This window comes from Dufourea novaeangliae, unplaced genomic scaffold (genome assembly GCF_001272555.1).
Source record: "Dufourea novaeangliae isolate 0120121106 unplaced genomic scaffold, ASM127255v1 scaffold208, whole genome shotgun sequence".
Classification (NCBI taxonomy): domain Eukaryota; kingdom Metazoa; phylum Arthropoda; class Insecta; order Hymenoptera; family Halictidae; genus Dufourea; species Dufourea novaeangliae.
The window spans coordinates 185,699-211,707 of record NW_015374114.1 but is presented as its reverse complement, the minus strand read 5'-3'; the positions used below and the strand labels follow the sequence as shown (position 1 = coordinate 211,707).

Genomic DNA, 26,009 nt, shown 5'->3' with positions numbered 1-26,009 from the left:
ACGGAATGTCAGTTTGCAATAATACTTCAAATTATTTCTCTCGATGGAAAAACATAGGGTATATCTTATCACACGTAATCGACGGGAAACGAGAAAAAGTATCGATCGATACCAACGGTGTATACGCAGAAGCCCACGGCTAACGTCCAGTCCACGTTATTACCGATGCAACGAATTAACGAACGCCACGCGACGGACACGGCCCGCTAATGACTCTGCTCCCCACCCCCCACTCCCCTGCCCCTTTGGAATTATGAGAGCGCGAATCGATCATCGCGGGAGAAATATAATTGGTTCGCTCGGCGCCACCCGTTACGTTTGTATTACGACCGTATACAAGACACGGCGCGGATGATAAAAAAGGCGCTGAGAAAAAAGCTGCCCCTTGGCAGAGGGTGGGGTCGGAACGAAAGGGGGGTGCGCGGGAAAGGGCAGAAAAAAAATGAGGGGATGATGATCTAATGGTAAATAGCATGCATGCGAGGACAGACGGACGCAAGGGCGTAGACCCGCGTGTGTTTAAAGTCAGCGGAGTCGACCAGACTCCAAAATGTCGGACGTCGACACGACGAATTCGATGGAAGTTCGATTCACTGATAAAATATCTAGGATATTCGAAACTTTTATGGAGTAAATATACAGTCCATATTGATAGATTGTGTACCGGTTGTTGTTTAATAGGTTCAATAAATTACACGATAAACAGACTGGGAACTATTATTAAACAGTTCAATCAGAGTAGGGAATTACATTCATGAAAAACAGCAAAAATTCTTATTACAAGCACCAAGTTCCCCACCCTTCGTGTATTACCCCAAAACATGGTTCTCATCGCTACCACCGAACAGAAAATACTAACCAGAATTCCCTAGGGAACGCCCGAAGAAACTATAAACGCACATTCGATTCCATACCGTTCTCTGTGATCCCAGTGTCGTAATAGCTGCTCATCACGATTCCAAAAAGCCAACGACCTTAAAAAAAGACCTTCCAGCGCTACTCCACAGCATGGCGAGCTCTTTCATCCCCTACCCCCACCAGGATAAACGAAATTCTCCGTCGGTTAATTCGAAATCGAAAGACCGTAGCGAAATGAAAACCATCCGATGAAATATATTCCCGGGGCTTCGATCAAAGTTGGCGACGATAAAAAGACAGCCAGACAGGGTGGTGGGAGGGGGAGGGACGAGAGAGGGCAAAAGAGAGAGAGGGATGCCGCGTAAATCCCGAATCCCGTCTCGGGCAATTTATAACACTCCTCCTCTCTTTGTCCCGAACTTCCGTTTTGTCGAGTATCCTGGGAACAGGGGAGCACCTAGCCCCCAATTGCCCCCCTTTCCCTCTTCCTACGCCATTGGGCGTGCAGGGTGGTGGCGAGAGGAGAGAGAGCTCGGTTTGTGTATGTATGTGTGTGAGCAAAACTGCACAGGGGTTTCAAATATCGATCTCTCGCCTTCTCTCCCAGTCATTCAGTCTATCTCTCTCTCGACCAACTCTGATGGTCTCTCTCTACCTCCTCCCTACCCCCTTCTTGTCACCCCCTCCACAGAGCTTGGTTACGAACGGGGTGAAGGGGGGGGGCAAAAGGTTCACCAGGAAGTCCCAGCCAGAGCCCCAGGAGAGGACAACGATTCACCAGCAGCAACGAGCAAACACAAACTGGCGACTATATCGAGTCCTCCCGAATTCGAGTTCTATCGAGTGGTTTTTGGTCAGGTTTTCTGACCGAGAATTTTGACAACGAAAATACATATCTGGGATTGGCACTTCAGATAGCACGGGTAACTCGCGTGGAACAACAGGTTTCTAGAGAATTCAATAAATAGATATACAGGGTGATTATTCCATTGCTAGCTTTTCGATCGAAACATTCTTTTTATTGTAGCTGATGGCACTAAACGCTTTCAAAATGATGAAATGTTTTTGTAAATCATTTACGTGTCGTGTAATCTAGACAAAAATACAAAAAGAAATATTTGTTCGTAATAGTTGGGGCGACCAAACGCGCGGTGAGCCGCCGTTCCTCTATCTCCGAACCGATGGAAATCGTTACGGTGAAACTATGCGGCCCTCATCCCGAACGAAGCTCGTGAAAGAACAGACGTGGCTTTCCGATGGAAGAGCAAACCTTCCTCCGGGCAAATATTTGACCCGAAGAACGAATGGTGGCTGTTCACGGCCGTTTAATGGGACTCCGAGGGAAAACCTCGGTGAAATCACGAATTCGGCGACGACACATTTTGGCTTTTAGCGAACTGGAATGGATGTACAGTAAATCCTCGATAAATGTTCGAATGCTCCTTGACACTGGCAAAGAAAGATCCCCAGGCGTAATGCTGACTTTTTAATGAGGTTTAACACGATGATAGAGTATGAAATTCTGAAGCCAATGCTATTTATTTCAGCTGCATATGGCCATTAGTTCATGAAATATTTAATGTTTAGTGCTGAGGAGCCTTCGAATACTCATCGAGGATTTACTGTACCGATTTTTCTTTTGTGATGCGAGAAAGCGTAGCTATTATCGGTGAAACACGAACCGTCGAAATTGCGGATTAAAATATGGATTGAATGAATTTAAATATTATGTTCCAACCCACCCCTAAAAAAAGATCATAAGGCAAGGGGTCGACACGATTTTACAATTCCTCGAAATTCGATGGAACGAAAGAACAGAATTACCAGAACCAGAGTCAGACCAATCGAACCGAAGGGTCGTTCACCCCTCGTCTGGGTTGAACGTCCTCAAAACGAAAAACTGATCGATCCCGTTGAATTTAATCTCCCTCCAACTCATTAGACACCCGGGCGACGGTGCAACGAACCCCGGGGGTTGGTGTAGGGATACATACAGGGTGTCCAAAAAAAAAAAAAACAACATTTATATGGTACACACGACACACTGTACCAAGTGAAAAAGCCTTAGTGAACATAGGTCGGAAGGTCAACCTTTTCTGAGATATAAACATTTTTATATGTTAGAATCATGATTGATTTACTGGCTTCAATCATCGCATACGATTTTACCTCAATGTTTATGTATTACACAGTTACATAATTACGTAAAAAATAGTTCTCGTACAATCACAGATAGAGAAGATATTTAGATGGTCTGTTTCAAACGGAACACCCTTTATACACACACACTGAAAGTACGTAGAGGGGAATGGATGGATCACGCGAGACCACCACGCGCCCTCGGTCGTACGAACCGTTCCGCGGAAAAGAAAAGAGTGTATCCAGTCGCGAGGACGCGTATCGATTCAACAAAGCCAAGGGAACCGGGGGCTAGAGGGGCAGACCAGGGGGCCAGTGTCGCCCAGGTCACCGAAGTTGGAGCTCTCCCGTGGACCAGTCCAGGACAACAAGTCAAATCACCGTTCTTCGATCACTCTGATATGTCCGACGCCGAGGAAACTGGTACGTAAACACATACACACACACACACAAACCTATGCCCCACGCGTTCACGTCTTCGAGAGTTCGTGTAACTACTCCGAGGAAACAAGGTAGCCAGAGTTCGTGACTGGTGAACCTCGGACAGGTTAACACCGTCTAACGTTGGATCGCACCTACACAGAGGATCCCGAGCCTCTCTGATATCTCGGCTTGGTTTCCGATGGATCTCGCCCCGGTGTGATCCGTCAAGTCGATCGAGGAGTCACGCGAGGATCACCGCAAAAGAGGGGGTTGGAGGGGCCTCCGATGCTCATTGCACCCTGACATTAGGCAGGTTCCTCCCCCCCCCCCCCCCACCCCCAAAGCCAACTAGAAATCCATCTGCGGTTCCGTGCTCCTTTGCTATTGCTTCCAGCTCGAACTTTTGCGCTGCCGTTCGGACACATAATTTCCGGTAAGATTCACGAGGGCTACGAAACCCCCACTCGACCACGGATCTACAATGTGCGTTCGGTCCGAGGGGAGAATCGGGGGAGTTCGAGAGCTGTTTGGCTGTCGTAAATATACAGTGAGAACCGAAAGTGAGTGTACACTGTGAGAGTATGGGATTCATTCATATTTAGTTCTCTCAATTTCTCTCAATTCAGAATCGAACATTTCACATAGATGCCCCCTGATACCATTTAACTTCTGCCTGAAACGCTTTTTAATATCGCCAACAGTTTTAAAAATATTCGAGTGAATCTATTTAAATGGAACACCCTCTATATCGTATCCTAAGGTGAAAGTTCGAGGTGTACTTTTGGCAGAAATGCGACGTCGACCATCGCACGAAATCAATCGTAAACGTGAACACAAATTTCTCCTGTGAAATGTGTCTCATGACAATCATAAAGTAGATAGACTAAATTTTATTTTTGGAACAAGAGTACCTACCTCGGAACACGAATACACATATTCTTTCCCCGTAGCTTGAGAAACTGGATATCGAGGTCTTTATATAATTTCGTTTGATCGAGGTAAATAGGATCCTCATTAAAAGACATCCAAGAACGCGTAACGATCGAAGACTCCGTTTCTCTCAGCGGACGTTTGTAGCCTCGGAATTGTTAAAGATTTAGCACGAGTTCAGTGGCGCGTATCATTGTGTGTCCTGTCCTCCCCCAACCTCTCTTTCCATCCTTTTCCCTGGCCGATTGTTCCAGGCCTCTTCCGCCCGGCCTCTTTGTCCCACTTTTAATTGCTCTTCCCAACCGTCAGTTCCAGAGCGTCCTCAAACCCCCTATTTTTCCCTCCAATTTTCCGAGAATCTTCCTTTTTTCCCATCCTTCCCCCTGCTGGAACGTAATCGCGACGAAACAACACGCCCTGCGTCCGCGGACGTTTGCTCCGGCAAATTGTAAAAAGCCTCCCCCACCCCTCCCCCCACCCTCCCCAAGGGTGTGAGTGTTTGTCCCGTTGCGGACAAGGTGTTGCCACAGCGAGACACTCTCCCGTGGTTCTTTCTTTCGCCCTTGAAGCGAGGGCAATAAGTATCCAGAATTTGATCACTTTTTTCTAGAGCATCCTCGGTGCACGAGGTGTCGTTGAACTGACGGGCACAACCGAAAAGGGGTTAATTCCAGCTGATTAAATAACTTGTGAAGTGTAAAATCCAGTTTTTTTGGTTTTAACTCGCTAACTGCGTTTGTCCATTACAGGACAAAAGCTTATCACTAGGCTGCGGATTTTGATGCAAAATAAAAGTTTCCAAAGTAATTTATAAAAACAGTAGCAATCGTAGAAATTTATTTGCCCTGCAAAGTATCTTATTGGGTTCAGAATAAAATAGAGAACTCGTTGTACCCGCCGGTTCGATGGCATTTTATACATCCCGAGCCAATTCGAGGTGATCCCAAAATTAGTAATATCCTTAAAGTTCCTATAATCTGTTCTATAAGAGAGTCACGTTTCGCCTTTCAACGTAAAATGAGTTACTGTCGGTCACTACCATTGACCGTACACAAAGTTCATGTAAGACGTTCTCGGTTTTACCTCCCCTCAGTGAGTCATTGATAACCGAATTGCGCAATCTTGGCGTAAAACCGCTATAGACGCACGAACGGTCGAGTCCCCGATCCTCTCTTTCTTCGTTCATTCGGAGGGGGTGGAAGCTTCTGTTGTCCAATGCGTCATTTACAATCATCCGAGACCACGCGTGAATGGAAATAAATATCGAATTGTTTGGATTTATATCCATCCGCGTAATGCTACGCTTCGTTCATAAATAAGTAAAAAGAATGGGAAGGTGAGCGCGCGCGCACACATGAGCTAGACGTGACTAGAGTTCATAGAAAAACGTGACGTGTCTCGATTGTTGTCGTTAGTCTCGAAACGAACCATGTATCTTCCTCACGTGTTCCACAAACGATCCACAACCTTGTGTTCTCGAGGGTTCAGCATATCATGCAAATGACACACGAGTGAACATATTCTGCTTAAAAATAGTTTCAAGGACCATCGAGGCCCTTCAAGGGCCCGACGAGGCCTTAGAGGGCGGGCAACGGACAGCCATGACCGATATGGGGAAGAAAGTAAGCTAGAGGAGATGTCCAAAGATGGGTTAAAAAGTGGCCAAGACTGATGTGGTCGATAAAATGGTCAGAAGAAATGACTAAAGACGGCCTAAAAGGCAAAAGGTGACCAAAAATCTCTTCACTCAACTTCGTGGACCTATTCTGACGAGAAGAAGTCCCTAGGTGTGACGCTGACTTTTTAATGAGGTTTAGAACAGTAAGAGAGTTTGGAATTCTGAAGCCAATAATATTTGTTTTTTGGCCATTAGTTTGTGAGATATTTAACATGCCCATTTTTCACAGTTTGACAGCCTACGCTTCAATCTTTTTGAACATACTTTCGAACGTGATCACTAAAAACCACCTGCTTCTTTGACATGACTAAATATGAACAGCTTCTAGCTTAAATTAAATTTACATATCGATGAGTTAGACACGGTTGTTAAACACTCGGGTCCAAACGGACTCGGTCACCGCACTCCAAGGGTTAATTCTAATTATCTCTCTCGGATCTCCCGAAAGTGGAACACCGTGCACAGATCATCAGAGGCAGAGCCACGGAACTATGTACGTAGTCCGTGTATAAAGTTCGAAAGGCCATCATTCTCGAAAGCACAGTTCATTACGGAACTTTTAATGCGACCCGGGGTTTCGTGACCAGAAGCAACAGCCTCGCCTCGCCGGCACGTTCAACCCTTCCCACGTGATCGCTCGAGATTAGAAAGAGAAACGTCCTGGATATGGGAAAAGGGGATGGGTGTTATCAGGGCCGGGGTGGGGGGACTAGAGTAAAATCACCACCGTTTAGAGGATGATAAAGGAATAGGTTGCAAGCACCTACCTCTTTAATTTCGATTTCGATCCGTTCGCACTTCTTCACGTGACCGCAAACGACTTCGTGTGGCTCTCCCCCCACCCTAGCGCGCGAAGGTGTTTGATCGGTGTCGAGCCACCTACCTAAACCCAGGGCCCACGGAAAGAGAGATCTCTGACGCGTAACTGCCACGCGAGTTTCCCACCAACAGCACCGATTTACCCTGAGACTGGATACAACCGCGCGAAATCACGAACACCCGGCCCGAGATTCCTCGCACGAGAAGCCCCGACACGAGAATTAGCCCCGTAACGTGCTGATCCAACGGCACGGAGCGGGTGTGTTTCTGGGTTTATCCACGTAGCTAGTTCGGCCACACACACACACACACACACATACATAGCTCCAATAGAACCACGGACCACCCAGAGCTTTAGAGTCAGTCTACACTCGCGTCTTCTGCCCGGTGGATCTCTCAAACGTGCGCCTCTACCTGTCCACCGTTGAGGATGGCACTCGGCGAGGGCCGTGATCCCCTGGAGCACACCAGTCTCTATCAGAGAGCCGGTTAGCTTATCTGTCTACGATCGTTCAGCCTTATAGTACCTTAGAAGTTTGTATAAAAATACAGTAAATCTTCGATGAGTGTTCGAAGGCTCCACGACACTTAACATTAAATATTTCATAACTAAATAATGGCCAGAATTCGAAGCTCTATCACTGTGTGCTGAAAGTCATTAAAAATCAGGATTTTTTACACCTGGGGACCTCCTGTCAGTGCCGAGGAGCCTTCGAACACTCATATATATATACCGTTATATAAAAGGGTATATTGAATGGCAAAAGAGAATTTTTTTGTGCAAGCCGATATGTATATAACAGGTGATCGGTGCGATTTTTAAGTTGGATCGAAATGATTCGTTTCAGACAGCGAAGACAGCGATACAGAGGGCGGACTGGGTAACGTGAACAAGATGATAATGCGGCCGCCGGGGCACAGCGGCAAGGCGAAGAAAGGGCACATCTGCTTCGACGCCTCGTTCGAAACTGGAAACCTGGGCCGAGTGGACCTTATCTCGGAGTTCGAGTACGATCTATTCATACGTCCGGACACCTGCAATCCCCGTCTACGTTTGTGGTTCAATTTCACCGTGGACAACGTGAAGGCGGATCAGCGGGTCGTCTTCAACATCGTGAACGTGTCGAAAAGCGCGAATCTCTTTCGAAACGGTATGACGCCGTTGGTGAAGAGCACCACCAGGTCCAAGTGGCAGAGGATACCCAGAGATCAAGTGAGTTGTCAGACTCACGATTGTATAAACTTAGTCAATTTTTATTATTGCAATTGTTGGCTGTTTACTCGAACGAACGAACGACGAAGAACACGGTGTATTCCCTATTTTTGACCAACTTTGAAAAGGATACTATACTACTCATACTACCACTTTATTTGTTTTAGTTAATAAAAATGGAACGTGTACAGAATTTAGTAGAACAAATTTTATTATGAAATTGGGACTCTGATTTACATACTAACAAAGAAATACATGTACTTGTATGTACATACCTGGTATTTAATAATTAATGTTGCAAAAAGTAAGTAGAATGTGATGGCGAATTAATACTAAATGAAGAGCCGTAATTTTACCATGAAACCTGTATCTATTGTACAAATTGAATTGTCGAAGTATATAAAAATTACTTTAATTTTTGAAGTGACAAAAGTTCTATTTTTATTATTTATACAGAACTGCAACGGTTAAGAAAACCTATTTTCTGATACTAAATATCATATTAAATACATTACAAAATTAAAAATACAACAATATATACATATATTTTTTTCAATCTATCTAATATGCTAATAGAAATTACTGTCTATTTTTTAGCGTATTTCAAAGTCCGTACACATTCTTATGAAAACAAAATTTCTATCATCCGTTCAGGTCTTTTACTACAAATCCGCCCAACACCAGAACCACTACGTTTTAAGCTTCGCCTTCTCGTTCGACCGCGAGGAGGACATCTATCAATTCGCCCTGACGTATCCGTACTCGTACAGCCGTTACCTGGCGCACCTGGACAACCTATGCACGCGGCTGACGTGCACGAGAAGAGAAACCCTGACCAGCTCTATCCAGAACCGAAAGATCGAGCTGATCACGATCACCTCGAACCTGGAAGACGTTCGGGAACGAGCGAGAAAAGTGGTGGTGGTACTGGCAAGGGTACATCCGGGCGAATCACCCACATCTTTCGTCTGCCAGGGTCTAATGGACTTTCTGGTCAGCTGTCATCCTATCGCCCAAGTGCTCAGGAGCTACGTGATCTTTAAAATCGTGCCGATGATGAATCCCGACGGGGTTTATCTGGGTAATTACAGGTAAATATCTCGAGAAAACCTTTTGTATACATGGAATCCGACACAAACTGATCGAGAAACGGAACGTCGAAGATCCACAGCCCTCGGAGCGGACCTAAATCGATCGTGGAACAAGATCTCCGATTGGCTTCATCCTGCTCTGCTGGCCATCAAGCCGATGCTGAAGAATCTCGACAAAAACTCCCGTACTCCTTTAGACTGTGTTCTCGATCTCCACGCACATACAAATGCCACCGGAATATTCATCTATGGGAACACGTACGACGATGTGTACAGGTAACTCTGACCGTACTTTTTTTTTGGACTTCCTCGAACCTTTGCATCCTTTGGTGCTACCGGTTCGATCGATGATTTCTACACAATGGTCCTCAATTTCATCGATACAATTTTAATGTCTTGTGAGATTCGAATAATTTTTTGAGATTAAAAAATTTTACGGAATCTTTAACATTGTCCGCCAAAGTTTAGTTTTAGCACTTCCATTTTCGCTATGCAGTAATAGGGACATTTTATAAATCATATTAAATTAACTATTATTAATTTGAAATGTTTTTAAAAATACTTTTATTTCAATTTAATTATAAAGGGAGGATTAAATTTTATATCTATTAAATTTTTTCGTCGATTGTTGCATAAATAAATAATAAAAGTCTATTTCTGCGATAGCAGAACTCTTAGATGATTAGACATAGGGACTTTGACCTTATGGCCATTAGTTTATGAAATATACAATATTCAGTGCAGAGGAGTCTTAGAACACTCATCGAGGATTTACTGTACTATAAATTGACTCTTTGAACATGGTTGGATCGAACGTGTCGGGGGTAGAAAATTTCTTGTTTTATCGTTCAAGTTTCGAAATTGTTGACACTATCTAACCAACGGCTGCCCAGCCTCTCAGGTACGAGAGGCACATCGTTCTGCCGAAGTTGCTGGCGCAACACGCCGAAGACTACGAGATCGGGAACACGATGTACAACCAGGACTCCCACAAGTCCGGGACCGCGCGACGTTATCTTTGCTCGCTCCTGAAGGAGCACGTGAACTGTTACAGCATTGAAGTGTCGATGCACGGTTACAATAGAAAATCGTCGCCCGGAATATTCCCGTACACGGAGGAGGGCTGTATCCTTTCTCAATTAATAATATATTATTTCAATTAATAATATATCATTCAAAAGCTTAGTTAATTGCACTACATATTGATAAACATTTCAGAATATATATTGACTCAATATATATTGTGACTCATATGTTGCATCTAGTTATTTTGAAGTGAAAGATATTGATATTACATAGAATTATTTTTTGTTTAGAATCTTAACTGTACCACAGATTACAGAGTAGGCCGCAATCTGGCCCGTGTATTCTTAGAATATTACAAACTGATGGGCCTGATCCCGGCTGGTCTTCCCGAGCAACCTTCCGCGAAGAAATCACGACAATCCAGACCGAGAAATCGGGCACCAAAAGAGCCCAGACCAAGGACCTCCAGAACACCGGCTCCTGTCCATCTCGCCAGTATTCACGAGTAATTTCGAACGTTTTATCGATCGTCTTAGAGTTTAATTTACGAATCAAAAGGATAGAATATATATCGCCACGTAATTTTTGGATGGAAGTACGTTTCTATTAAGATAAATAACGTGGCAGTATTAAAGACATTGGAATTAATTTGGAACAATTTACCCCAGGTTGTTTCATACGAAATAACGTTTTCACAAATGAAACTTCTAAGACAACAATTTTACCGAAAATTGAATGAAAATAATCGTCGTTGTCATTCACATCCACGATCATTTTCGTGAATCATGAAATTCGATCCCACGATTCTAACCAACAGAGAAACACATTACGAACATTACAATATTCTAAACGACATTCGCAGTGCCCGTTTGCTCGACGTAACAAACATTCCCGAAGCCAAATAGTATCCATTCACAGTCCCGTAATAATTCCAACTTGCATTATCAGCAGAATTGTAATGCTCATAGACTCTGTACACGGCACAGCATTTCAATGCCCTATCTGAAACCGCGACTTCCACCACTGTATAGTGTTCCACCCAATTACCTCGGGATATTACCTATTCTACCATAAAACAGGCTCATTCTGATACCGTGTTCCCCAACTATTTTTGGCATAATAGAAAAGTATGTTCTGAAAAAATGTAACATTAATAGCCACTTCGAATCAGGGGTTAGGTACCGGAAAAATAATGCGATTATGGCTCTCATTTCGTTTCTGCCATTCATTTTCTATGAGCTTCCACCTTAACCAGTTACGTCCGAAATTTTCAGCCCAAAGTCGTTTCAAGGGGTACGTTTTGTTCTCCTCTTTGTAATGGCATACAAAAAACTAAGGCATTCCATTAAAAAAAAACGTTACCATTAGAGAAATCTCAAAAAATATGATCTTGAGTTGACCTTCAATCTCACAGCCTAATTTCCCCCCTATAATACACTATCTTTCTCCCGAACCATTCTTTCGTACCGTGACAAATAAGAGAATAATTAAGGGTAGCAAAGTTAGGTAGGACACCCTGTATACTAAACAGTGGACAGCGGATTTTATGCAAAATAAAATTTTCTGAAGTAATTTATAAAGACAGGCGCAAATGTAGAAATTTATTTTTCCTCTTAAGTATCTTATTGGGTTCAGACTAAAATAGAAAACTCATTGGTTCCGATGAAAGTTTTGGCTTTTATTATATTTCACAGAGCCCTATTGGCTACAAATCCATAAAATCCGCAGTCTACTGATCAGGAACTGGGTCCGTGACGGTATTCCGCTCTGTCACGAACTGCTCGAATCGTCTGACGCGACCCAAACGGAGTGGCACTTTCCAATCCGTCAGGTACTTTCAAGAGGAGGCAGAGCCGCCGGCCAGCGTCGGTTACCGATCGATGAGCGGCACGCGGATGAGCCAGCTCGGGACCGGAAGTGGAAGTGGAACGGGCGTGAGCGGCGGTGGGGGCGGGCGTAGGAGCCGGAGCTACAGGTTCCGGAGCCCCGGGGCACCGTCGCACGGCGACAGGGCACAGCAGCCCGTGCCGAGACTGCCCGTTGAGCCGCCCCGGCTCACCATTATCGATTTCAATCAGCTGACAAGGGGCGGTTTGGAGCTGGCCACCAGCAAGAACCGTGCAAAGGTCGCCCGTAAAGCCGCCAAGACCAAGAGATAGCGATAGATCCCACCGTGTGTACGTGTATTCGCGCGTGTCTTTACACTTCTAAACAATGATCGACAGGTAAAATGCTTCTTATACGTGTGTGTGCGCGCAGGCGCAAGAGGGAGAGAGAAAGAAGCCCCGAAACTATTTCGTATGGTTCAGTTCACGCGATTTCACGCTCAATCCCTTCGGTTCCAGCCAGCTGAATGGAGAACGAAACGGGGGTGAAATTGATTCGCGAAATTCTGCGCGATCCTGAACGACCAATCGCAAAATTGTTGCATGTCGAATTACCTTGTAAATGGGGAATCTTTCGAAGACACTTACATGTTGCCGTACATTTTTCGGGGATTAACTGCTGTTCGTAATCCTTTCGTTCGAAAACACACTTTTCATGTAACCGTTCGAAACACATTTTGAACGCGTAATAATTTTAATGCACACCTGTTTTGTGGAGAAACATTATATTGTAATGTCGAAGTACACCGACGAAATTACACGTACACACGCAGAAAGTAATACAGGCATGCACACGGTATTTCTTAACGAAACCCAACACCGAGAGACCCTCGAGCGAGAATCAAACCATCCCGTTCCTTCGTTCACCACGAGTTTCACGTATAAAATCCGTTCCCGATCGGATAATCCCGGACACGATAGGCGGATTTCAATTAACACGTTGAATGCCCTGGAGGTCACCGGTGACCCCCACTCTAGGGAGTATACTTTTCGATATTATTAATATTGGACCATACATCGGTAAACTTCTACCAACTAAATGCCAAAATTATGATAACATAGTTGACTTTAATAATTTTATATAACATTTTATACTTCTACACTCTGTGTAACGAAAATTTCACTTTGGCGCTGTGGCTGAAATGTACGAAAATCCTGCGGCACTCAACGTGTTAACGGCAACGGATCCGCGAAGCCTCTTGACGCTTCGCCTCGACCGACACGATCCGCGGGAACGTACAATAGATAGCTGACAAACGATACGATACTCCATATTATCGGGACGAATCAGTGGTTCTCGTCTGAGGGTGACAACAATGACTCACAGGTTTTGTTCACGGAATTCTGACATTTCTACTTCATCAAATTATTTCAAAATTAAAAAACATTAATTCCAAAAGGATAATAAAAATAATGAAAATCAAAGGATAAGAAGAATACGTTAATAGAAATTGTATAAAAATCGTTATACCCAATTGTTATTACAGAAGTATATGGAGCAAAAATGTGCGAGTCACCGTATACAGTGATTCCTCGATGAATGCGACAAGAACAACGGCATTATTCCCACCACTAGGGGGTCCACTTCTGGTACTAATAAAAACAGAATAACCGGACACTGATCAGAGGCTCAGCTTCGTGGAAAAAACGAATTTGTGAAGGGCTGAAAACTTTACCACGGATGCTCCGAAGCGGACCCGAGTTAGTCGCACTTATCGAGACATTACTGTATCTCGAGAACGTCGAAAACACCGGGTGGGTCTTCGCGTGGTAATTCTAAGAAGCACAGATGATATGATATACGTATATGTCCACGTACCTGAATGCGAGAATTATGTTTCCTAAATGTGTATCGTGCTGCGGGCTTGTTGCACGCGCATCGGATGTGGACAGAAGAAGAACGCAGGTACTAAACACGGAGGTTTATACACCTGGCCCGGCCCGGGGTATATGATGGTATACCGATTCTACAGATACGCTGCGTGGCCGCGGGTGTGTCCGTGCATTGGACCGTACCGACCGACAACAACGGAACCGGGGATGGCCGACGTATCAATTAACACGGAAATATCAAAAAGTCCGTGGTTGGTCGCGTCCTAATACATATACACCTATATGTATATATACATATATATATATATATACCACCAGAGAACGAACAACGGATGGGTTGATCGCGTAATGTAACGTTTCTACGTTATAAATATATACGCGCGTTTTATACCAAATATTCAAAAAGACGTCCGCGCGTCTACGTGTAGTGCATGTAATATGTGCGTATTAGTGTACAGTGTCAATGTGTGTGTGTGTGTATAACAGCAGTACGGTATCCCGTGTACGATTTTCACGTATCCGACCCCCGTGACGCGTGTGATTTCACGGTGTTAATTGTACATTTGTCTGGATGTGTATGGATGTACGTAAATGTGTGTATGTATATATATATATACATATATATATATATAATATATATATATATTATCGTGTGTAAAATATGTCAATCAATCGGAACTGAAGAATGAACTAAAACGGAAAGAAATGAAACTATAGCGAAAGAAGGGAGCAGACAAGCGGCCAGTAGCTCTTCTACTCCTGGACTCGAGACGGAACTGGCCCGTGGCTCGTTCCGCTCGACACCGACTCGGCTCAATCCTCTCCCCCCTCCCTCCCAAACCCCTCCCGCCCTTCCCTCTTCTACACACCCCCGACACAACTACCTACCCTCCACGTTCCCCGCGACTCCACCCGCCTCCCTGCATCCTCCGTTTCCTTTCATCCCCCTAGGCCCCCTCTCCTCCCAACCCCCCGACTGTGCGCGACCACCGAGCCGCCCGGGTACTTCGGGGTTGGACGAGACTAGGGCGGTGGTCGTTGAACCAAGTATATAGACGAGAGCCGTCTGCGTCGTACCGGTTGCGCACCAAATGCGAGTCGGTATATACATACTCCCTTCTCTCTCCCTTTCGTTTTTCCGTTCCCTTTGCTCGCCCTTTCTCTCCATCCTACACACCAGCCACCCCATATCCACCCCCTCCCTCCCCATCCCGTTCCGCGAACCCTAGTTCGCGCGCGGTTTGCGCCTCTATCTTGCTTTCTCTCGATAGTACCCTTGTCTCTTTTCACGTTCGATTCGATTCTCTTGGTACACTCGGTTTCTCCTTTCTTTTTATTATTTCAACATCTCTGTGTGTGCGCGTGTGTCGATCTCTCTCTGTCTCTCCATCCTAACACCCCTTCGACAAGCCTCTGTTCACCCCCTGCTGCTTCTCTTGATGCAATCTATCCTTCTCGCTATTGTTCCTCCTTCTTCCTCTCTCTCTTGTTATTTCGATCCCCTTATCTTGATATTTCTGTCCCTCTTTTTCTGTTTGTTAACGCGTTTGTCTTTTCTTACATCCCTCTTTGCGTTAATCCCTTTCCAAACCTTCCTGTCCTCTATCATTAACGATGATTTTTCTGTTCTTTTTTCCTCCTCTAGTTGTGGTTCCGACCCCCCCCCCTCTTTCGAACGAGATCTCTCTCTCTCTCCAACTGACGGTTTCCCTCGTTTCTCAGCTCGTTTTCCCTTCTCTTGGTGGCCTTCTTTGCCTCTCGAGCGCGACAACGTTCGTTCCCTCTTCCTCCATATGTCGTGCTCTTTCACCCCCGAACGCGTCCCCAGGTAAAGCTGCCCCGGACCACCACAGAGGGGGAGGGGGAAACACGCACGGGGCTGCAACGAGACACTAACACACGCAGACGCTTGCCCCGCGTTGCCAGCAGCAGCAACAGAGTAACCCTGGAATCGTGCGCGCGGATCAACCCTTTCGTTCGCTTCCTGATTTCTTATCGGGCCTTGATCCGGCGATTATCGCGTCCTCTGATGAACACTTATCGCCAACAGAATTGAAAAATGCTTCTGCCTACACATTAAACGGAAAAACATTCGACGATCATCCCTGGATACTAATTACGTTTGACCCTATATCCCTATTGTAAGAGGGTAGTGATTGTTACCCCGAATTGCGACGATATATCCATACAAAGTTAAGCAATATGTACTTGTTTTTCTTTTGCCTTGTCGTAGCTTCAGTCGATCCCCATTTCACAGTGTAATAAAGTTTCGATACATATTGCCTTGCTCAAACATTCGTTTCGCTAGGACAGGAACGAAAGTAACGACAGTGTCCTGTAATGGTAATCCTAGATTTGGTTGCAAGAGAAAAAAAGAGTTTACAAATGCTTGCTGTCATCCCTGATCGGTGTTCTCCGTAATCACGAGCCGCACGTTTATCCTGACCAATTGTACATTTCTTTTTCCCCAAGAAATTTATGATTACACGTACACGATAAGCGAGTATATCCTAGATAAGTAAAGTCCATTGTCACATGTCACATATTCCAGAAAAGTAAAGCAGAAGGTAAAATAGAAAGTGGTTTGGTACATCACGCTCGAGTACACCCGTTAAAATCGATAAGATTTGCTACTGTTGACTACACACACTGTGTCTTTCAGAGTCCAATGAATGTGTAAATATATCGATGACAAAAAAAATATGTTTACAAATGTTTGATTCCGAGAGCAAAACGAAAATTTCAGGCCTGGTTGCATCGAGGGGATTGATGGGATGCAAAAAGGGGTAGGGGGACACGGTTTGTTCGAGGCTGATGCCGCGCACCCAGAGACATCCCTCGCCAACCGAGAACCATCTAGGAGCCCCGAGCGATCCCGAATTTCGACGAATTCGCGCGATTCGTCTACGTACGACATGGGCGGGGACCGACCCCGGTTACCCGGGCTTAACCCCTTTTGCAGACACTTGTTATGCAGCGAACAAAAAAAAACGTGCCTAGAAATTGCAGCTCCTCGTGCAACATTATCATCTCCGTAAAGATTTAAACATGCCTACGAAATTACCCGATGTGTATAGTTGGTGTACCATCATAAGCTTAACCCCCTGAAAAACGAGTTCTACCGATGTCACAAAGTTGCACATTATTATGTATTTCGTTATAGCCCCTCCAAAGAAAAATATCTATGACTAACTAAATAGAATTCTGTTACTAAAATTTACAACTTCGGTGTTTCTTTCCGCGGTGAAATAGTCGTTGACGTGGAATTGCAATGGCGAAAATACTGAATTGAAATAAAGTACGCATTTGTAGAACCCTGAACGAGGCCCCAAACCACGATGTTGAGGCACAATCACGCTATATTTTTATCAATTCTTTTGCATTGTTGTCCGGAACACGAGCACTTTAACTCCCGATCGATTCTATACGACCGTATCATACATCTTCTCCACCAAATATACAGACCGTCATCAATATATCATCACTTTCGGCGCTTATTAATATTATATTTACTCATAATTCGATCGACATAATTATACTGTATGTACTTACATACTGCAGCCACGTGATGCATTTCCTTGCAAAGGAAGAAGACACTTCTTGCGTGGTGGATTCGTCAATTACTTCAAATCCTTATTTTCTTTTTATTTACAACTATTCGCAACAATGATAATTGTTATCCGTCACCAACACACTAATTTTCAAACCTTTCAGCATAAAATTTGAGGTTATACATACGAACTATTCACACTTCGTATTGCGCAAAGATTCACGATTGCATTCTTCAAAATCTACACTTAAATTAGACAATCGTCTTGTACGTGTTAACTCACGTATTCACGACGAAAGTGAACGTCAAGAGTTTCAGTAGGCAACTGTGTCCGTATACAATAGCACATTGTTGACAATATCGTGTTCCCTGCGGTCATTCGCTTTTTTCGATATTTTCCAATGAACGAAAACAACAAAGGTTCTTCTGGGAATCAAACATCACGTGATATATATACACATAAAAACTGATTTCTGAAAAGCGTGTCGTGTTGCGTTTTGTAACGGTCAACAATCGAAACGACTTGTTGACTTTAAATAACAGTACGAATCGAAGAGTTATCACAGCAGTAAAAGTGGAAATTATTTTACTTTTCGTCGCGTCTTACATCTTTCACCAAAAATAGATTTTTCGCGATTAACATGGGTCAAATATGAACAACGTATAAATATTTATGTCTATCCGATTATTACACAAACAAATTACAAATAGATCACTTGTTTCAATTCCAACATCACTACGCGGGAGATTGACTCACTACGATGGCGCCACCTTGCGTTTCTTGTTTTAAAATCTACTTTGTAAGTTTATGCCCAAACACATTTATTCCAGAAATGACGTTTTTAATAACAAATTAAATAGCAATATATATTTTTTCATCTAATTTTCATGCTTTTCTCGTGTCTAATGTTACACTTATTTATGTTTATAGATTCTAAGTTCTATACAACATATTCGGATTGCATATTCGATAACTCGTCCATCGACATTGTATTTGATTTAACAGAATTGTTACATATTATTATTACGTTTTTTAAAAAAGCGATCCTAATTTCTGAAACTAATTTTTTAATGAAGAAAGACTTTTGTAAAATGAAAGCAATGTGTATAAATTTATAAAAATGAATTCATAAGAAGTCAGAATCTGAAAAATCTGATTGGTGCAATCGAATTTTTGAAGGAAGAATTTAATAGGCATTCTAAAATACGTGAAAACGCCATCTCGAAAATATTTGCAAATGAAACGCCATCTCTAAAATATTTTTCACAGACCACGCACGTAATGAGTCCGTCTTCCACAGACGCCGCCATATTGTACAAGAGAAACGAGAGGTACAACCACGCCATTGTGCGCATCACAGGATTTCTTATTTTCCTGCGGGAATAACTAGCAAAGTAAGTAGAAATTAATTATGAACGATCTCATCGCGGTACAAAGTTTATTTTTTGGAAGATTTTGATTGTTTCTGAAAAGATAGTGGAATGCTATAACATTGAGTAATGATTATTAATCAACGCCACGATGTTTCGTTCCCCCTACGCGGATCTGAATGTTCTATTCCGTTTCCTCCTGCTAATTCATTTACATCTTTTTGTCCTCCTTAATGATTTAGTGCTGTTTTGGCGTATGAATGAGACATATGTTTTAGTTACACTATAATTCGTGAATTGCATAGTTTCGGTTAAAATCTGTCATGCTCCATTCAAACATTTATGCAGAATATATTGTTTTAGTTAGAAATTTGGTCCACAGTTTAAATTGAAGGCTAATTTGTGAAATTTGAACATAGGAATGCGCATAAGGAACCATACCTAATAAATTATATTTAAACCTACATGTATAAATACAACGAAATTAGTGCCAATTTATTATTCTTTGTGTATAGTGTTTTATTTAGTGAATATTTTTTCTCCATAGCACATTATGTAGGACAATATAAAGTGGCTGGTGTTAATTTAATAACTTACTTTTCTTGTCACTTTAATTCAATTTCAAATGCTTATTGGCTAGCATCTGTAATTTAATTGAATATTCTTAACTTTCTACATTATGAAATGTCATCATTCGAATGGTAATGTTGCAAAACTGCAAAAATGCAAGTTCTCAGGAGTGAGTAAAACAATGTCAGTCAATGTAAAATCACGCTTACATTGATTTTATCCAGTAATTGTACCATTTACATTTATTTTTTGTCTTCATTTTTTAATACAGTGAGAAACTATAACTATAATTATTCCATTAAAGACATAATTTTTATAGTGCACTTTGAAAAACTATAACAAAAATTAAGACAGTTTATGTCTTAAAAATAACTACTGTAACAACAATAATAGTAATGTTATTTAAATTTTATTCACAATATGATTTCTCAGATATATTTGGTTCTGGCAATGCATTATGTATTGATACCCTTGAATGCAATTTTTTATAATAATAGTGATGTATTTTGGGTAAAACCAGATCATTACAATGTTTTAAGAAATCTTGGAAAAACTTTTACGGCAAAAATACCAAATTTACTTTGGTAAGGCTAAAGGAGCAATGTTTGATGGATACCACTTTGTCTATTGTTAAGGACAAAATGGTTGAAAATATTCACCTTCATTGTTGGTTTTAATGAAAGTATTCTCAGGTTTTACTATATCCCCTATTAAAGGCAAATAGCATCTCAGAAGGCAACTTTGTCTTTTCGTTGGTCAACTAATCTAAGTGAAAGCTTGTTTTGTATCTATTAAAATGAAGAATATCATTGCGAAGGAGTGTAGTGACATTACAAGGTTAAGATTTAGAAAGCATGTTCTTATAAGCTGTACCCAACCATTCTGCATTCAACTCAGATTCACAGAAATCGTAGTTTCACAACTTTACCATTTGAACGATATATACATAAAAATGAACATATGCATTATAGTTCTTGTTTGAGAAATGATTAGGACTAGAGTAATGTAAGTAATTCGTATTCTTTCAGGAGTTACTTAAATGCATGGACAACATGTACAGTAACAACATTGACCCTTGGGAGCCAGGTTATGGACCTGAACGAAGAGGACATAATTCTGACTATGACTATCGCAATGATTATGGCAGCAGTAGATCACCAGATTATGCGGAGCACCGTGACAATGATCATCGCGATAGGGACCATCGTAGTCCGGAATATAGGAATCACCGCGGAAGAGATAGGGACCGTGAAAGGGATCGTTCAAGAGACAGAAGAGATCGGAGCAGAGACGATAGAGATCGTAGCTACAGAGACAGAGAGGATCGCTACGGAAGACAGAGGGACAGAGATTCCGTAGAAAGAGACAGAGATCGGGATCGCGATCGCGATAGAGACAGAGATCGCTCTAGGAGAGACAGAGACAGAGATAGGGATAGGGATCGTAGAGGGAAAAGAGATGACAGAGATCGGGATCGTGATGATGATCACAGCAGAGAAAGTATGGACTTTGAGCATGACCATGGACGTACTTATGGTTCGTCCATGGAAGGCATCCACTACAAATCTCAATCTCCGAACAACACCATAATGATTCGTGGGCTTGCTCAACACATAACAGAAAATGACGTAGGTTGTCAACTTAGTGGCCCAACATAATTGGCCACTAGTGAGCAAGCATTTGCAAGCATACATCTCTGTTATTATTATGATGTGTGTATCACAGGTGCGGCAAGACATCCTCAACTGTGGTCTCATGCCCAAGGACATCAGGCTGATACGTAAAAAGGATACAGGTAATTATCCCTATCTTCATCGATTACACCATCCCCTCTACCTAATACTCAAACCAGCGAATTGCTTTTCATCTCAGCAGGTTGCATTAGATTTGTGTAGTCTAAGTTATTACCGTATTTCTCAATGGTTGTTGAGAAAAAATTGTTTGAAATGCCTGATAATTATTAAGCTCAATAATAATAATATATTAATATTGACGGTATTTAAAGGAGGTTTCAAACAATTTTTTGTTACATTGGATAAAGACCTGTGTTAGTATTATATCGGTACCAATCATGCATAATCCAAAATTGTCGAAGAGATATAACGAACGTAACGACTATCAATTGATTATAAATTATTCATTCATTGGAGCAAGGTAAGTTGGTATAAATGCAGGAAGAATATTTTAAGGATAATCAAAGCTTCAAGTCATCTTGCAAGGGTGGTTCAAAGTATCTGTAGTAACTTTGAATCCTGTGTTTCAAATAATTAGAAACTGTAAATTTACCAACCAATTCTACTCGGGTTATTCGATATTTAAAGTACTATCCCGAAACTCTGGGACAATGGTTGCTGTAGTCTATTGTTTTTATTAATAGGTACAGGGCGCCCCTTTTTACAAACATACCCTAACTGTATTCTAACATGAGTTACTACTTTTTCTTCTATACACTATGTCAAGAAATTTAGGGGGTAATAACTCGGGTGAAAGAAAAAAGTGGGGGGTAGTCTTCAGAGATTCTAGTAGGTCTGACCTTAAAGTAGAAAGGAAAATTCGCGTGTAAAAAAAACAGACACAAGTAGAAATCGTCGTGTCGTCCGCGTAGAGAATTCGTTCTGCTGAGCTTTAGGCAAATGGATAAGAAAGCAAGCGACGAAGCGAAGAAAAAACACTTCGTTCGAAACTCAGTCTGTCAATGGTTGGTGCTGTGATTGCCTGCCCTCTCAGAGTAGAGACACCCAGGCAAAACGTGGATTAACTTTGGATATGTGTGTATTTGCTCTGTATAGGTGCTTCGCGAGGTTTCGCATTCGTCGAGTTTAACGCGACTCAGGAGGCCGCACGGTGGATGGAGATGAAACAGGTAGAAAGAAGTTCAGTCCAGATACCCAACCGATGCGTTGTACGCGTGCCACCGACGCCCCGTGGCGGCAAGGCACGGTAACGCAGCCCCCTGGCCTTCCCCATGGCCATGGCTGCGCACCTATCAAAAGGCTACTTCAATCTACCGTACCTAATTATTTATCTAGGAGTCCCCATATACTTTGCAGACTTTTCTTAACTCGCTCGCAAATTCCGTCATATTGGATTTTCAATTTATTGAATCGAGAAAAGCTCGGAATAAAAAACAAAGCCAAAACTAAAAAAAAAGAAAGAAACGAAAACAAACGAGAAAAGGCCGCGCCGCGTGCTTTTTTACCTGTCCTCATATCTGTCATAAAAGTTTGTGGACTAACAATGAAGATCGGAGGAGAGGGTCATTCCAATCGTCTTATCTTTTGCGTACAATGCATATATTATTCGGCATGATGGTTTATTTGTACGAATCACACTTTATTTGCTACAATCATACGATATGAATCGCTTACCTTTTTTTGTTTTTTCTAATTGTATCATGTTAGTCTGCTTCTATCATTTAACTTTGTTCTCTCGACTCAGTTACCAGAAAATATGGTCGAGCATATTTTCAAACGAATGACAATTTTCTGCACGACTTTCTTTCGTTCACGTATGAAATTTTAGTATGCAAGCAATCATTGTACGTTTGCTTGTTTCTCACACAAGTTCAATTCTTTGATCGAGCTGAAACGAAAAATAAAAAGAGAGAAAAAAAGCTAGAAAGTAAAGAAAGGAAAGTTGTCCGCGCATGTACATATAGTCGATCCGCAAGCCGTGTGGAATGGCCCACATTTATATAAGCCCACAACATTTTCTTTACTGTTCGTTCGAGACGGAAAGCTATGAAGTAGAGAACTATAATTTCGTCAACCAAGAAGGAAGTTTACGGGATAAACAGAGGCTTTGGGAGGATGTTGGACGGGATAACACTGAAATTCTCTGTTTCAGGGAGTACTGATGCTGCAGGACCAATACCGTGCCTTGATGCAGTACAGTATACCGAAAGATTGCCATGTAGATAAACCACCAGCAAAGAACACGCAAGACTGGCATTGCGTTAAGGTACGGTTCCTGTAGAACATAATATGATTTTATTCGAAAAGAATTGTCTCATAGAAAAGTAGCCGGTTGTTCATTGGAATTATTTCCTTACAGTGTGGCGCACACAATTTTAAAAGACGCGAAACATGTTTCAAATGTTCCGCCTCCCGAGCAGAGAGCGAAGAGGGTGGAGAAGGTAGCGATGAGATCAGCCCTCACCCTACGAACACAGTTCTTCTTCGGGGATTGGATGTTTTAACAACCGAAGACTCGGTTTTGCAAGCAATGAAAAATCTTTCGTCAATGCCTATACGTAGTATACGTATTGGTCGCGACTCTCTTACGAACACATCCAGGGGTGTTTGTTATTTGGAGATGGGCAACGTGGTGGACGCCATGTATTTACACACGGCGCTTACCAAGCAAGGATTGGTAGTGGATGGTAGAAAAGTAGAAATCACGTATTGTAAACTTCACCAGATCAATAACACTAACACGTGGAAGGCGAACGACAGTCAACCACAAAGATACACTTTAGACGATGTTGCTCAATTGGCAGAGTACAGTGCCAACTTATACGCTAAGACACCTGCACAGAAAGCTCATTATCTACAGTATTACACGCAATATTATCAGAATCAAATAATGCAGGGATCCGCGATTACGTTGCCATCTCTGAATCAGACTGATAGAGTAAACGCGGCGGCGGCCGTAGCACAATCGGCCATACAACAGTTACAAGCATCCAGAAAACTCGGCGACGCGGATGAAATGAAGAACAGACCAACGCCTACAGCGCCGACCAGTACATCGTTAGCGAGCGGAAGAGTGCCTGCACATGCTGGTGATGGTAAAGTATACTGTAAGTTTATATTCCAGCGATGAATCGCCGTAATTTTGCTTGCAGATATATTTTATTGCATTGGGTATGTATTTTAGCTGTGCCAGATGTTAGTACCTATCATTATGACGAGTCGTCGGGCTACTACTATGATCCAAGCACAGGATTATACTATGATCCGAATTCGCAATATTATTACAATAGTCACACTCAACAATTCCTTTATTGGGATGCTGAATCATTCTCATATCAACCGGCAAAGGTGATTAAAATTATTGAATATTACTGTCCCTGAAGAAATACAGTATCGATAAATTATTTTAAACACTTACGTCGGCCTCCAATTTTCAGACTGCTCCAACTGTGACGCAACCAACAGGAAGCACGACGAGTGGTACTACAATAACTGCCACCGCTAGCAGTACAGACTCGACGAACACGGTTACAAATCAAGCAACAACTTCGTCACTTACAACTGCGACCCAAGAGTCCTTGAAGGAGGACGAGAGTAAGAAGAAAGATAGCAAGCAGGATAAAGTGAAGGTAGCCAAGAAAATAGCAAAGGACATGGAACGCTGGGCGAAGACGTTGAATCAGAAGAAGGAAAATGCAAAGAGTAATTGGAATTCCGAATTTGCTGGTGGTGATGGCAATCAAGGAGTTGGAAGCGGAGCTGCGGATGCTGGATATGCTATATTAGAGAAGAAATCTCTTGCTAGTACTTTTCATGAAGACGAGGATCAGAGCGGAAGTAATGGTTTAGTTGCTGCTTATGGCGGCGGTAGTGACACGGAAGAAGAAATCGAGGATGTGCAGCAAGAAGAAAGGCAGCACACAGATTGGTCTAAGCTAGCCTGTTTGCTGTGCAAACGACAATTTCCTAGCAAGGAAGCGTTGCTTCGGCATCAACAATTGTCAGATCTTCACAAACAGAATTTGGAGAATTGGTATCAAGTGCGTGGCTTGGATCCCAACGATCCACAGCAAAGAAACAACAAATATCGAGATCGTGCCAAAGAAAGAAGGGCGAAGTATGGAGAACCAGAGCCCCCACAGCCGAATAAACTGAAAGAGAAATATTTAAAAACCAGGGTCGAGGAAATATCTGTGTCCTATGAGGAACCCACGAGAGCTGGTATCGGCTCGGACAATGTTGGCAATAAATTGTTACAAAAAATGGGGTGGAGTGAAGGAATGGGTCTTGGAAAATCGAACCAAGGTAGGACAAGTATCATCGAGGCGGAGAGAAGGGTTCCTACGGCTGGTCTAGGGGCGAAATCGTCATCGTACAGCGCCTTACCCGGGGACACGTACAAAGATTGTGTAAAGAAAATGATGTACGCACGTTACCAAGAACTGTCTGACACATAATATGTCGAATATCAGTGAACATAGATTTTATACACACACAACACACACACACACACAGCACACACAAAAGTACTTGTACTCAACTTTTTCCATAGGCAAATAGGTATGTACACATATTATCCAATTAGTATGCCGATTGCGTACTGGTAATTGATAACGGTGATAATCCATTCTTGGGAATACACGTTACAATTTCTTTTTATATTTTTCCTGTACGTTTACGTAATATATTAAGTTACTTCATTATGCTAAGATTCTTAGAAGCTAATAAACTGATAATATTAGTATTCGCATACGCTGTTTTTTTTTTTCATTAAATTCTAGTATGCGCCATGTTACATGATAGTATTTAAAAAACAAAAACACTTCATTCGCGTGATATTCTCTAGCTTTACCTCTTGCAATGGCACTACAGAACGCAAACTGTTTTTCTTGGCCTTTGTTACACATGTATAATACTTACCCAAGAAT

The 26,009-nt window shown here is 42.5% G+C and overlaps 3 protein-coding genes across 9 annotated transcripts in view; 2 read left to right on the top strand and 1 right to left on the bottom strand.

Annotated features, from left to right (window-relative positions):
* Positions 1-17,525, bottom strand: part of LOC107190924 (ELAV-like protein 3) — a 61,825-nt gene extending 44,300 nt beyond the window's left edge. For 5 of the 6 annotated variants that reach the window (XM_015579819.1, XM_015579826.1, XM_015579825.1 and 2 more), the window contains exon 1: positions 17,449-17,525. The gene's annotated coding sequence lies outside the window, so the exon portion shown is untranslated. Of the gene's footprint in view, positions 1-13,882; positions 13,939-17,448 lie in introns of those variants that run through there. The other variant, XM_015579821.1, reaches the window with a different exon arrangement.
* Positions 7,743-10,686, top strand: LOC107190923 (cytosolic carboxypeptidase 6). Its single transcript, XM_015579818.1, has 5 exons — positions 7,743-8,060; positions 8,715-9,151; positions 9,224-9,427; positions 10,053-10,276; positions 10,487-10,686. Exons 1-5 carry the CDS (start codon positions 7,743-7,745, stop codon positions 10,684-10,686), a joined length of 1,383 nt encoding a protein of 460 aa, XP_015435304.1.
* Positions 17,526-18,771: 1,246 nt separating the features above from the next.
* LOC107190935 (RNA-binding protein 5-like) lies at positions 18,772-25,688 on the top strand. 2 transcript variants are annotated; one of them, XM_015579846.1, is made up of 8 exons: positions 18,772-18,841; positions 20,416-21,015; positions 21,113-21,182; positions 22,177-22,250; positions 23,234-23,347; positions 23,441-24,176; positions 24,266-24,429; positions 24,519-25,688. In XM_015579846.1, exons 2-8 carry the CDS (start codon positions 20,431-20,433, stop codon positions 25,536-25,538), a joined length of 2,763 nt encoding a protein of 920 aa, XP_015435332.1. In that variant the 5' UTR covers positions 18,772-18,841; positions 20,416-20,430; the 3' UTR covers positions 25,539-25,688. The 2 variants fall into 2 exon arrangements, with proteins under 2 accessions (XP_015435332.1, XP_015435331.1); XM_015579845.1 differs by having other exon boundaries at positions 23,441-24,188.
* Positions 25,689-26,009: the final 321 nt, after the last annotated feature.